Source organism: Lithobates pipiens, unplaced genomic scaffold (genome assembly GCF_037356315.1).
Source record: "Lithobates pipiens isolate NorthernLeopardFrog02 unplaced genomic scaffold, aLitPip1_a1.2 Scaffold_30, whole genome shotgun sequence".
In the NCBI taxonomy this organism is placed as follows: Eukaryota; Metazoa; Chordata; class Amphibia; order Anura; family Ranidae; genus Lithobates; species Lithobates pipiens.
In genome coordinates, this window is record NW_027507791.1 from 8,454,801 (window position 1) to 8,469,873 (window position 15,073).

Below are 15,073 nucleotides of genomic sequence, written 5' to 3' on the forward strand. Positions count from 1 at the left end.
AGAATCGTGGGGGGGGGGGGGGGGGGGAGGTCATCCTAGGCAAAAGTACAGCGTCCAACCAGAAAGCGAGCTTGGACGGCGTGACCGTCTGCGGAAAGCTGGGCGGGGCAAGGGTTGTCCAGTGGTTACGTGACGCTCCTCCTCTTCCGGCGTGTCGCGGTTCCACATCCGGCGGGGGTGAAGTAGAGGAAGATGTCGCTATCTTGGTGAGTGGGGCTGGGGGGTGTCTGAGGCGGGTGGTTGGAGTTTCCCCGCCGGGGAGAGAGACGGGTTACTCTTTATAAACGGTGCTCGGGTGGCCCTGCCGTGATGTGGCCGTTAGTGGCGGTTCTCTGAGTGCTAGTCATGGCCTGGGGCCCCTCCCCCCAGTCTGTCCTCATATACACTTTCTAGCACTGGGTTGGACCCCCTTTTGCCTTCATTCTTGGTGGCGGAGATACAACAAGGTTTTGGAAACATTCCTCAGAGATTTTGCTCCATAGTGACACGATAACATCACACAGATTTGTTGGCTGCACATCCATGATAGGAATCTCCACTCTCCCATTCCACCACATCCCAAAGGTTCTCTATTGGATGAGATGTGGTGAGTGTGGAGGCCATTGGAGTACAGTGACCTCATTGTCCAGCGGAGAGATGATTGGAGCTTTGTGACATGGTGCATTATCCTGCTGGAAGGAACTATCAGAAGAGCCATAAAGGGATGGACATGGTCAGCAATAAGGATGAGCTCCGGCGTTTTAACATGGTACACATGCTGAGCCCGCCAGAAAGTTGGCGCGGCGCTGAGCTAATCACAGGCAGTGAGACATTGCCCCGATGTGCGGCTGCAGAGATCGAGGAATGTCTCTTTGCCTATGATTAGCGCAGCGCTGACTTCCTGGCGGGCTCTGCATGTGGAGCATGCGAATACACCTGAGCTCATCCCTGGCCAGAGACAATACTCAGGCCATGGGGTTTAACCCCTTCAACACCAGAAGTTCGCGCCCCCCCCCCCCCCCCCCGCCGCCAGGACAGTAAGAGCGCAGCGCACTTCACACGTGTGCAGTAGGAAACCAGCTGTGAAGCCGCAAGGCTTCATTGCCAGTTTCCCTTACCCAATATGGTGGCGGCGACAGCCGATAGAAATCCGACGTCATGGGATCCTTGGACAGGTAAGTGCCCTAATATTAGACGTTAGCCGCTACAGTATGTGTAGCTGCTGACTTTTAATGTTAGGAGGGGAAGGCGGAACTCTGCTTTATTCGGGTCCCTGAATATCAATGCAGCCCCATCAATGCAGCCCCATCAATGCCGCCTCACCCGCGCACATCAGTGAAGGAGAAAAATGACTTGTGTACAAAATAAGGAGAGGAGAGCCAATCGGGGACATCTCCTCAGAGGAGACTTGTAGAGATTATCAGTGCAGCCCTAACAGTGTCCAGAAGTGCTGCATATCAGTGCTACCCCTTCAGTGAAGGAGAAAAATTACTTGTGTACAACATTTTCTAAACTGTCTTTTTTACGTTTGTTTAGCAAAAAACGCCTGGTGGTGATTAAATACCACCAAAAGAAATCTCTATTTGTCAGAATGATAAAAAAAAATGTAGTTTGGTTACAGTGCCGCATAACTGCGCAATTGTCAATGTGACAGTTCTAAAAGCTGGAAATTGGCATGGGCAGTGCCCGGTATTGAAGCAGTTAAATTATACACTTTGGGCTACTTAGTACCAATTGAGCGCTAAGAACCCCCCCCCCCCCCACACCATTACACCACCACCAGCCTGAACCGGTGATACGAGGCAGGATGGATCCATGCTTTCATGTTGTTTACACCAAATTCTGACCCAACCATCTGAATCTTGCAGATGAAATCCAAACTCATCAGACCAGGAAACGTTTTTCCAATCAGTTTTGGTGATCCTGTGCCAATTGTAGCCTCAGTTTCCTGTTATTAGCTGACAGAAGTGGCACCTGATGTGGTCTTCTGCTGCTGTTGCCCATCTGCTTCGAGGTTCCATGTGTGTTCAGAGATAGTATTCTGCATGCCTTGGGTGTAACGAGTGGTTATTTGAGTTACTGTTGTCTTTCTATCATCTGCCCATTCTCCTCTGACCTCTACAAGGCTTTTTCCACAACAGAGCTGCCACTCACTGAATATTTCAGTTTTCCCACCATTCTCTGTAAACCTGAGAGATGGTTGTGTGTGTGAAAATACCATAAATACTCAGACCAGCCTGTCTGGTACCAACAACCATGCCATGTTCATCTGTGGGATGTGCTGGAAAAAGGCCAGATTCACGGAGGCCCCACCTCATGAAGTTATGGCTGATCGGTGGTACATACACATACTGGGATCAATATACGCAAGAGCCAGTGAACCCACCAGCATAACATTGGAGTGTGGCAGGAAGCCCAAGCAACCGCAGGAAGAACATGAGACTCCATGCAGACAGTGTCTACGCTGGTCCATGTTCAGACTGAGGACTCCAGTGCAGCGAGGTGGAAGTGCTGATCACTGAGGCAGTGCTAGATGTCTTCTTATTTTTCTGTCTGTTTTGCAGATTTCTCCTCCCTTCCTGTCTCTGAAACCTTGTGTCCCCAGGACACGAATTGAGGGGAAATGCAGCCCTGGATAGCAGTACAATCCTATCAGGGGGTCCGTTTTATCCAGTCTTGGTTGGAAATGCACTTCCAGTATCCAGCAAACCATGACATTTCGTCTCTGGGTGGAGTGACCCAGTCAGTGTTTGCTTTCACTTTTCTGTGTGCACAGAGTGATCTGCGGGAAAAGTCCTGGGGTTTTACAATAGAGAATGAGAGGTGACCTCCGTTTTATTAGGTTGTATTTTATAGCTATTGGGGGGAGCGGACTGCACTGCCTATAAGCGATATCAGATCTCCAGCCGCGGTCTCATGTGATGTCACTGGGTGGACTGACCGTCTCTTCTCTCCAGCTGCGGTCTCATGTGATGTCACTGGGTGGACTGACCGTCTCTTCTCTCCAGCCATGGTCTCTTGTGATGTCACTGGGTGGACTGACCGTCTCTCTTCTCCTGCCACGGTCACATTATTATTATTATACACAATTTATATAGCGCCAACAGTTTACGCAGTGCTTTACAATGTATAGGGGACAACAACACAATTACAGTACAATACAGAAGGTACAGGAGGGTTTGGCTCGAAGAGCTTACATTCTAAAGGGAGGGGGTGGTGGTACAAAAGGTAATAGCTGCAGAGAATGATTTGATGAGGGTCGGGTCACATGTGATTGACTGACTGTCTCTTCTCTCCAGCCACGGTCACATGTGGCAGTGTCATTGAGTAAACTGACCTTGTCTCCTCTCCCCAGCTTTCTGCCCGCTCCCACTCAGCTCTCCCAGGACCAGCTGGAGGCTGAGGAGAAGATCAGAGCTCAGAAGTCTCTGCAGACGGCTTTGGTTGCATCACGAAGGGAACCGCCCCCTTATGGGCATCGGAAAGGCTGGGTGCCCCGAACTGTGGAGGTGAGTGTTATCAGGAGCACATTGTGAAATCTAAATTGGTTAGATCAGTCAGTATGGGGGCTCCTCGTGGGTGGGACTAAATAGGGTGGGTTAGGATTCAGATTGGACAGAGTATTACACAAATGTTGGTGAATTCTGCAATACATTTATTTTCTTTCATATGTTTTTAAGGTTACCTGCATGTGGGGATGGCTAATGTTGTTTTTTTTTTTTTTTTTAATATGTTTTAGTAGTACCTAATAAAAATGTATCTGAGAAAAAAACCTGTAATACAGGACAAGCAATCTTGCAAAGTTGAAAGTGGTGTTAAAGTCAGTTTTATAATAACCGCTGACAGGTAGGTTTCTTTTAACCAAAGAGACCCTAGTGGCCTGTCAGCGGTAATGTAATATGGGCTGGACAAGTGCAGCTCAGACCACATTTACGGCACCCTTGCTGTGCCATAGTAATGTGACTCCCATACACGGAAGTGACGTACCGTATTTATCAGCGTATAACACGTACTGTTTTCCCCTTAAAATCAGGGGAAAATCGCGGGTGCGTGTTATACGCCGATACTCTGCAGTTTCTGCATGATTTTTTTGGTCTCTGGGCGGCTTTCTGCCCTTCTCGGCAGCTTTCGGCCACTCTCGGACCTTCCGAGAGCGGCCGAAAGCCGCCGAGATACACAGGACATCTCGGCGGCGCCATTTAAAAAAAAAAAAAAAAAGCGGATATCACTAGTGCACTAAGGCTGCAACTGAGGACAGGCTGCAACTGAGGACACTGATAAGGCTGCATTGATGGGCATTTAAATGTAAGGTTTTTTTTTCCCTTAAATTTCCCTCCTAAAAGTTTTTTTCCACACAATTCCCTCCTAAACTTGGGGTGCGTGTTATACGCCAGCGCATGTTATACACCGATTAAATATGGTAATTGTGGCCCAGCCATTCAAGCATCTGAAGAGACGGTGCCTGGAAGTAAAACTGAAAGCTTCTGGGACCAGGAGAAGCAGTGACAGCACAGCGCTGGAGGGCTGTGTTTCAAGGGCAAATTTGACATGATGTGCTAGTATGTATAATTGTATACTAGCACATTATGGCAGAACACTGCGGGAGGGCAATTTTCATTTTTTTTTATTGGCAGGATTAACTACATGCTGACTGCTACATTGCGGCCGCGCTGCACATAATCACGTATCTATTCATGATCCTTCGCTCCTGGGTATCAGTCACAGTGGCTCACTCCAGTTGTGATTTTACAAGATGACCGCTGGGACCCGCTGATCGTTCAGTACACGGGCAGAACGGCGGTCTGCCTATGTAAACAAGGCAGATTGCCGTTCTGTCTGTACAGAAGTCATGGATCCTGTGTTGTAATCCTGTGCTGATTCATGCTGTCCACTAGTAAAAGCACCTCCCCTACTACACTGAAACATTAGCTAGGCGCACCGTTAACCCTTTGATAGCCCTGGATAACCTCTTCCCAGCTACTGTCAGTACAGTGACAGTGCATATTTTTAGCACTGATCACTGTATTCATGTCGTTTAGTGTCCAATTTGACCGCTGCAATATCGTAGTCGCTATGAGTTGCTGATTGCCGTCATTACTGGTAAAAACGAAATTACAATTCCATAAATACATCCCATAGTTTGTAGATGGTATAACTTTTGCACAAACCAATCAATATATGATTATTGTGATTTTTTTTTTTTTTTGTATTTGTAAAATATGTAGCAGAATACATATTGGCCTTAATTTCTGAATAAATTCGTTTTTTTTTTGTTTGTTTTTTTACTGTATGAGTGCGTATATAATTAGGGCTGTTGCTGATTTAAATTTTTCGCGTTCGATTAATCAATTTCTTTTTTAAATCTATTACAGGTTGTAAAGTTTTTATTTTTATTTTATTTTTTATTTTTTTTGTTAAGCTTTAAGAAAAATGTAGAAAGTTAGTTTAACTTTAATTATAAAACGTATCTAGTATATTGACATACTGTAATGTCCACATCTGCCCCCATAACATAATATCCACATCTCCGATTGTCTGCTCTGTCTTGAATAGACAGCAGGCAAACCCGTCCGCAGACTACACGGCACAAGCAGGTTTTCCTCCTGCTCGTTCAATTTTTCAATCAAGGGATGTCACAGGAGTTGGCCGCTGAGTCCGATTCATACAGTGTATAGCCAGGTTTAGGCTCCCATTCCTGACCACCTTCTGGAAATGCCGATTACCTGACTGTCTCTGAACTCATGCTTCAAAATGAGTGAGAACTGCTTTTCTGCATACTTGCTGATCAGCATGAGAATCGGGCGTTTCCACCGTCAATTTATATATATTTTTTGTGAGCAATTGTCACACAATTCTGCATGTTGCGCTTAGGGAAGGCCATTCACTTCACTGCAGAAAAGCTCAGGGACCAAATTTTGGTCCTCAGCCAGGTGCATTTTTCCACGCAACAATCGCACTGCGTTTGGGGTAACGAATGGCACCCAAATGCGTGTCACACATTTTGCCATTGTGGCAAATCTGCTAATCTCCTAATCGCCCGAGTGTGAACTGGGCATAGCTGTACATTTTACTCTGCAGAAAAACTGATTTTTAACCCCTTTATCTCTCACACTCGATACATTGCTTATCGACCACAGCAAGCCTTCTCTTTTAATCCTTTTTTTATTATTTCTGCTATGTGCCTGTTTATTTAGCAATAACTTCCTCATTAATTAATAAGAAATATCAGTGCATTTTTTTTCATTACTTTTGTCTGTGGATTGTATGAAAAAAAAAAAAAAAGAATTTCGCAAGACATCTGATCAAAAAAAGTGTGTGTGTGTGTATATATATATATATATATATATATATATATATATATATATATATATATATATAATATTTATTATAATATAATTTTTTTTTTTTTTTAAGTGTTAGGACTTGTGGGGCAGGGACTACCGCCCCCTCTGAAAAGCGATCCTTGCTCAGTTTGCTTTTTAGAGGTGTGCAGCGGGGAGGTGTTGCACGCCGTTGTGGCATTGCCCCATCAAAATGCTTTGGTCGTATTTGCCGGTGGCACCGCCTGCAGAAAGCAACGTACTGTTTAGGTTTTATCACAGCTGCAGGCTATGTTCAGTTGTATGTTGATGTTCAGGCGGGTGGTCGGGGAAAGTAAACCCACAGCTCAAGCACCTACATAGCACTCCCAGTTTCCACAAGTGGTTAACCCCCTTCCTGCACACGCTGTAGCAGTCTTTTGGTGCTCAGTTTGCTGGGGGGGCCTGCACAGACGTCCTGTGATCGTGCGGGCAGCGCACTCTGTGATCACTGTGCCTTTCGGACTCAACTGATCACAGATCGGAGTAAAGGGCCAATCACAGTGGCCCTTTGCCACGTAATCAGCTGCGTCCAATGACAGCTGATCACAGAACGAAAAACAAGCCAGTTATTGGCTTTTCTTTCCTCCTGCTTACAGCATGAGGAGAGAAAAAGCCAATAACCGTTTGTTAAAGGGACATTGCCACTGATGATTGGGGTCCTGATTATCAGTGCCCACCAGTACTGCCAATCAAAACAGCCTCATCAGCGCACATCAGTGAAGGAGAAACATTTTATAATAAACTATGAAAACAAAAACAATTTTCTTAATTTTTCGAATTTTGCATTTTTTGCATTTTAGCAAAAATAAAAAGCCCAGTGGTGATTAAATATCACCAAAAGAAAGCTCTATTTGTGTGAAAAAAAAGTTAAATTGACTTAATTGCACTACCTTTCTCGGCAGGATTTTGGTGATGGAGGGGCGTTCCCGGAAATCCATGTGGCTCAGTACCCCCTGGACATGGGCAGGAAGAAGCGGATGTCCAATTCTCTGGCTGTACAAGTGGATGCAGAGGGGAAGATCAAGTATGATGCCATTGCACGGCAGGGCCAGGCAAAAGAAAAGGTAAGGGGTCTGCGGGATGTTTGGGTGGGAGGTGTGAATCTGGGATCAAAGTCTCTGGCAGTTGTTGGTCATTACTGCTACCTGTTTATTCCTCTGCTCATGTCAGACATCTCTCAGTATAGGCTGACTGTTACAGGGCTTGTCCTCTGTCCTGTTATAGCTTGTGAAATGTTATTGAATGGAATCCTTCAGCTAGGGAGTCTGAAATCTGAATGTTCTACTTTTTTTTTTTTTTTTTTTTGTCTGTAGGTTATATACAGTAAATACACAGACCTGGTACCTAAGGAAGTGATGAATGAAGATGACCCAGACCTGCAGAGACCTGATGAAGAAGCAGTCCGAGAGGTAACAATTTTTGGTTTTATTGGACTTATGATATATACATGACTGTATTGTTCTTGGGTGTGTTCCATCGACGTCCCCAGAACTTTATCTGAGTGCTCAGAGTCGGCTACCGTCGATCAGATGCTGGTAGGGCAGACTTCTATTGCTGTCAGCACTGTGCAGCCAGTCCCCGAGTCCCTCCTATCAATCTTAGGTGTCACAGCTCACTTTAAAAGGCATTTGGTAAAGGGTTGAGATTTTGCTAATAACCTTGTTTTTGCAGCTGACAGACAAGACTCGCCAGGCCCTGGATAAAGCTGTGTCCCAGAAGATAGCCGCAGCCATGCCGGTTCGAGCCGCAGACAAGCTGGCACCAGCACAGTACATCAGGTGAGGTGTTGAGACTTGGGAGGGCAGATTATGTAGGAGGGCCTTAGTTGCATAAGGAGAATGGATTGTGCCAGGAGGGTCCCTTTTACAGTAGGGAGGGTAGGCTGCGACAAGTGTTACGCGGGGGGAGGGTGGACTGTTCTAAGAGGGTCCTCATTGCATGGGGGAGGGTGAACCTTAAAGTGAAATTATGGTAAACATATTAACCCCCCCAGCGTTGGGGTGTCACGGTTCTAACTGGTCCTGAGTACTTCCATCTTCTCCTGGTCTTCCTTGCAGTTGCGCTCTGTTTTGCACACAGGAGTAACTTGATGAGCTGAGCTCTGAAGCATTTATGACAGAAGAGACCATTAGAACTTTAAGTGGTTAAAAACTTTCAAAAATAAAAATAAATGCCTATTGTTACCTGTTCTGTGCAATAGTTTTGGACAGAGCAGCGCCATTCCTCTTCTCCTTGCCGACACTCCAGGCCCCCCCTCCCCCTCCTTCATTGGGTGCCCCCATGGAAAGCCACTTTTCATGGGGCAACTGTGCAAGCTCACTCCCTAGTCCCGCTGCTGCGTCCATTGACACAGAAAGAAATGCCCCCTATGTGGGATTTTAACGGAAATAACACCACTGATATATGAATAAATTAAAGTTTATTGATGCATGTTAAAATGGATCAATCACACATGTGGTGATCAGTTCAAATCAAGACGAAAACAAAAAACACAGTGAATTCATTGCAAGCATAGAAAAATGTATTGCGGTAGTATTACTCTCCAATGTCTGAAAAAAAACTCTTCGATACCTGACATGTTTCAAGTTTAAGCCCTTCGTCAGGTGTATTGGATAGGAGAATATAAATTCAAATGTTTGTCAAAGGTAAATAAGAGAATGGTGCAATGTTCGATGAGCTATGCAAGCAGGCATGGCAGGGATCACTGCAATAGATGGTGTCAATGGAGATTTCCTGCCACTGCCCCCAAGAGGCCAAAAAACAGTATCTCACGGAGGCCTCCCCACACACTAGTTGGTCACAAGTGAAAATGGGAAAACATAGAGGTATGTAGTAGGTATGAAGAGTATTCTAATCTGAGCCTTAGTGTGGTCCTTCTTAATCCTTTGAATGCACAGTCTACAAAATAAGTAGCCTACAACCTCTTCCTGTGGTCTCCTGTTGTGAGTCTTTAAGTCAGGACGCCATAATCCCTGGCAGTGCTTGACACAGACAGCGGGACCTAATGCATAGAAAGCATTAAGGTGAAAAACCCAATTTACACCCAATTTAATTCCACTTTAATAGGAGGGTCTCCATTACACTGGGGAATGCGGACAGTGCTAGAAAGGTCCTCATAACATGGGAATGGGTGGACTATGCAGGAGTGTGCCTCATTACATGGGAGAGGGCAGACCATGCTGATAGGGTTCTTAGTACAAGGGTAGCTCAGGAAGATCTTTAGTTCACAGGAAAGGGTTTACAATGGGGAGGATGGACTATGCCAGAGATAACCTCATTACTTGGTGGAGGGTATACGGTCATGAGAGGGTCCTCATTACATATCCTTGTCTCTTCCCAGGTACACGCCATCCCAGCAAGGTGTGGCATTCAACTCAGGAGCCAAGCAGAGGGTCATTCGTATGGTGGAGATGCAGAAAGACCCTATGGAGCCACCACGTTTCAAGTAAGTGCTGGCTGGTATAGTAGGGCACAATACTGGTCTGGATATTTGTAGTATAATGATGGGAAGCAGAATGAAAATTCATCACTTTATCATCTTGCTCCTCCAGAATAAACAAGAAGATCCCGCGTGGCCCCCCGTCTCCTCCTGCTCCTGTGATGCACTCCCCCAGCAGGAAGGTAAGTACTCCTGTCAGCTCCCTGGTTGGAGGAGAGAGGTGCACCAGGAAAAATGGGAGTGATGCATTTTTGCTCTTCTATTGTGTTATACATTACCCTCCCCCCCCCCCCCCCCCCCACTTACTGTACATTTGGTAATTCTGATATTAGTGCAGTGAGGTTGAGCTCACACATCTAGCCTACCCTGCACTGCTTGATGGGGAATGTCAACTGCATTGTATGTAATGAAATTTCTTGTCTGATGTCCTTTTTTAGATGACCGTCAAGGAGCAGCAAGAATGGAGAATCCCCCCTTGCATTTCTAACTGGAAAAACGCTAAGGTAACCTGAGCTGATGTGTCAGTCACTGGTCACCCCATGTACACATCAGCAGCATATAATATGGTCAATGCCATCCTGCCTGTATATGCTTATCTTTGTTGGGGGAGCTGCCTCAACATGGCATGAGGCACCTGGGAAAAGTAGGTTTCTATAGATTAGCATTGGAATACTCCAGGCATGGGGGAGATGGGGCAGAAAATCTGTGCAGGGGGTCCTAAAATATACTGAAAGCACGCTGACATTCTAGTAAATAGTTCCAGAATGATGTAAGGAAGAAGCAGGGAGTGCAGGGCCTCAGTTATCGTCAACATCAACGGATACATTATATATGACAAAAATTAGTTGTCATTACAATTAAATCTTCCATGAAACACTGATATAGCAAATGTTATCATTTTGTAAATCTTGATCATGGGTGTAAATAAAGGCGGAGGGGTTTCCTCCATGGATTATACTTCTATTCATGGACATTGCACAGCAGCAACTTGGTTCAGCGATTTAATATTTGCTCCCCCAGCATCGCTCAGTGCCACCAACAATTTATAATCCCCCCCCACCCCCCCCCCCCCCCCCAAAGCAGTCAAAATTGTGATTTTCTTGACTTGAGTAATTGGGGTGCAGTGGCTGATGGCATTGACTAATAACCCTTATCTGGTCTCTTTTTCTTTCTTTAGGGTTACACCATCCCTCTGGACAAGCGTTTGGCTGCTGATGGCAGGGGCCTCCAGACTGTCCACATTAATGAGAACTTTGCTAAACTAGCTGAAGCTTTGTACATAGCTGACAGAAAGGTGAGTGCGTGTCTAGAGATGTGTACAGCGCTGACAGGAGGCAAGTGCATGTCTGAGGTTATGTACAGCACTGACGGAAGGTGAATGCACGTCTGAGGATGGGTACATTGCTGTAGCGTGTCTGGTGATTTGTGCGGACAGTAGCTGTGTTCCTTCCCATTGACACCTGACTGCCTCGGTAGGCTCGGGAAGCTGTGGAGATGAGAGCCCAAGTGGAAAGGAAGATGGCACAGAAGGAGAAAGAGAAAAAGGAGGAAAAGTTGAGAGAATTGGCTCAGATTGCCAGAGAACGCCGAGCTGGAATAAAGTCCCATGCAGAGAAAGGTGAGATCCACAGGTATATTGTAGAGAGGTTATGATGATATCCTAATGCTTACATATTGACACGTTGATATTTCTCTTTCAGAGGATGGAGAAGCCAGAGAGAGGGATGAAATCAGAGATAACCGACGAAAGGAGCGACAGCATGAGCGTAACCTGTCCAGGGCAGCCCCCGACAAGAGGTAAAACTGAATCTTCAGTGTTTGATCATCTAAGCAATAAGCATATTGATAAGTGGAAGAGGGGAAACGGCCAACCCCTGCTGATAATAAAGCTGCAGTGTGAACACAGAAGACCACTTTCATGTACATTACTTTTTATCTTCCAGGTCAAAGTTGCAGAGGAATGAGGATCGAGACATCAGTGAACAGATTGCTCTTGGAATACCCAGCCAGCGACCAACAGCGGAGATCCAGTACGACCAGCGGCTCTTCAACCAAAGCAGGGTAACTCCAGTTCCCACTACTGCACCTCTGGCCATACAGACATGTAAAGGAATGTACAATGTTCAATCCACTTTGGAGATGGCAAGAGGATGAGCACAAAAGAACATTTAGAAGTAATTTCTGCTCCCACCAGATGTCACTGAAAAATAAAATGGCCCTTTAGAGGGTGCATAGCAGGAAACGCCAAAATCTTTAGTGGATAGTGAGCTGGAGGCATATCTGTTACAGCAGAACTGTTCCCTTTGTCTCCAACACGTTTCATTATAAGACAGGTGGCAATGTAACTTGGGGTGCAAGGCCAGGTCTTGAATGCCAACGAGCCAGCTGCTTATTCACTGTAGGCAGATGTGAACAGGAGAATCCACATGTCACTTGCAGTCAGGAGCAGCAGCAGGAAGGTGCTTCCTCAATGCTGAACGGCAGAATAGAGTACTCTGTGTGCACCACATTCCACCCAACTGATGATGTCGGTGCTGCATCCATTAGCGTAAAGCCTATGGCAGTGGGAATTTTTTATTGTGCTCAATGGTTCTAGTACCAGAGTAGCTCCCAGTCCTTTGCCTGCTCCCAAAGGACACAGCCATGGCTTATACCTGGAGACTATGTGGCTAACACAGTATTCTCAGGTTTGCAAACTCCACAATGCAGAGCCCAGTGACTGAAAGTCACATTTCAGGTTAGCCTTACATGTCCAAGCCAGCAGGGTCTAGTCTCCTCCAAAGCTTTAGGCTGAGAAAATGCAGATACAGATAACTGCATAGAGGCCAGCTCAACAATGTGTAGCAGACATATAAAGTGACTAAACCCTCACTTTTAAAATAAAAATAACAAACCTGCCTATATGTACCTGCTCTGTGCATTAGTTTTGCACAGAGCAGCTCCAATCCTCTTCTTGGGTGCCCTGCTGGCGCTTCAAGCTCTTTCTCTTCGAGTGCCCTCCCCATGGAAAACTGTTTTCGATAGGGGCACCCATGCAGGCTCCCTTCGAGTCCCACTGCTGCATCCATTGACAGACAGTGGGATTCGGCCCCATGTCACATCTTTTGACTGATGGCAGTGGGAGCCAATGGCTCCTGCTGCTATCAATCTGTTCAGTGAGGAGAGTGACAGTGGATGGAGGTGGCTCAGGTAAGAGAAAAAAAGGGGAGGCAGCTGCAAGCTTTTCACCTTAATGTATTACAACCACTTTAACTGGAGAACAAAAATCATCGATCAACTGCTGAACACCTGGGTTGCTCTTCAGAGGAGCAGCAGTGACTGCTGCACGTGTAAATTCGCTCTTAATTGCTTTTGGTGGCGACAGCCTTAGGACATGGGGGGGTGGGGGTGGGGGTGGGGGTTAAACACTGCGCTTGAGATGTGGTTTTCCTGCCCTCAATCCTTACATCCTTTAGCTATAGAGGGAGCAGCTGGGGGCGTACACATGCTATGGCAGGGGAGAGGAGCAGTACCATCTGTGTAGCAGTGAAGTAATTTAATAACGTCACTACCAGGAACAGGGGTCAGCGGCTGTGGCACTCATTTGGAGGAGAGCCTAAGGAAGGAACACACATGCTCTGCATGCAAGCGACGCCCGCTGACCCCATCAGCGGTAGTGATGTCACCTGTGCTTCGGAGTGTCTCCAAGCATCGCCGTGTCCCCTGGAAGTCACCAGCACAGCCAGATCCACGGCTACGGCCAGACACACAGCACCTCTCCTGGGGCAGAGCAGAAGACCTATACATTACATGCTGGTTTTATTCATCTCGTGAGTGCAACTCCTTATGTTCTTATTAAATTACTTCTGGTACACTTGGAGGGTGCTGCTTCTTGTCTCCCTTTGCATCCCAGAGTCTCTTCTAGATTGTTTTTTCGAGCTGGCAGCCACTGTTTCATCTATGGACTAAAAATAATGGACTCTTCCATTGTGACATAGTCACATTACTACCTTGACTAATTGCAGCCCCATCTGGAGCGCACCTTACATATTTTGTTTATTTTATTTGTTGTACGTGCAACGGCAGAAATCCTACCCTCTGGCGCATTTGGTGGGTGATCACAACTCATTTAAGTAAATGAGGCCACTCTGCAAGCATCCTTCCTTCCATAGCAGGACGTGCACACAGTTGCAGCATGCTAGTGCTGGGTTGAAGCAGGTGGTAAAGAGGTGATACAACCCTTTGCTCACTGTACTACACATGGTTGCCGAGACTTGAATGGGTCACACTTGGTGGGCGCTACCCCAACCAAATGTGACTGTGTAAAATTCCTACTGTGCCGTGTACACCCCCTGGTCACTATATCTAAAGGTGGTAAACCCCCCCCCCAAAAGTCTTTGCTGTTGTCCAGGGAAAACCCAGAATCACCTAATGCTCCACCTCCTAACCATTGGTCTCGATTTGCAGGGTATGGACAGCGGCTTTGCCGGTGGAGAGGATGAGGTGTACAATGTATATGATCAGCCTTGGAGAAGTAGCAAGGAAATGGCACAAACCATCTACCGGCCCAAGAACCAAGATGTGGATTTCGGCCCAGACTTGGACACGCTGATGAAGAACAACAGGTGAGGATAATGAATATGCACACAGTTCCCTGACCAAAATGATTCCGCACTATTTTCTCTAACATGCGGTCTCCTCCTCAGATTCGTTCCTGATAAGGAGTTCACTGGCTCAGACCGCAAGCAGCGCCGCGATGGGCCCGTGCAGTTTGAGGAGGATCCTTTCGGTTTGGATAAGTTCTTGGAGGAAGCCAAACAGCACGGAGGATCTAAACGCCCCTCAGACAGTGGCCGTGCCAAGGAGCACGACCATGAGGGCAAAAAGCGCAGGAAGGAGTGAGGGGGTGACCCGGGCCAGTCCTGGGACTGTTTTGTGGGGTTTGCACTGTTTTCACCAGGATCCAAGGACTTTCTTGTGGCAGCCCTACTATTGTCACTGGGCTAAAAACCTGCCCATATCAGTTATGTACATATGTATCAAAGTGCTGACCAGACACCTCTAAGCAATGTTGTGTAACAAGAGTCACTGAAGTCTGCAGAGCATTGCACCAGGTGCAGCAAGTACTGTGTGTGTCTGTAGAGTGGGAAGCTTCAATCAATTTCTAACCTCATATACCAGATTTCCGGACTAAACATTCTGGATGGTTCTCACAATGGACAGAGAAATCCTATTGCTCTGCTGTAAGACACAATGTCGGTTTCCAGAATTTTTTTATGTTGCATATCCGATATTTAGAGAAATGACAGTAGAA

The 15,073-nt window shown here is 46.4% G+C and overlaps 1 protein-coding gene across 1 annotated transcript; it reads left to right on the plus strand.

The window, feature by feature from the left end:
• Window positions 1-99: 99 nt before the first annotated feature.
• SNW1 (SNW domain containing 1) lies at window positions 100-14,819 on the plus strand. Its single transcript, XM_077463591.1, has 14 exons — window positions 100-206; window positions 3,335-3,488; window positions 7,244-7,405; window positions 7,655-7,750; window positions 8,013-8,119; window positions 9,682-9,786; window positions 9,893-9,962; window positions 10,218-10,283; window positions 10,958-11,074; window positions 11,257-11,398; window positions 11,481-11,577; window positions 11,724-11,841; window positions 14,227-14,384; window positions 14,466-14,819. The coding sequence occupies exons 1-14, from the start codon at window positions 193-195 to the stop codon at window positions 14,659-14,661; spliced, it is 1,602 nt and encodes a 533-aa protein (XP_077319717.1). The 5' UTR covers window positions 100-192; the 3' UTR covers window positions 14,662-14,819.
• The last annotated feature ends 254 nt before the right edge of the window (window positions 14,820-15,073 follow it).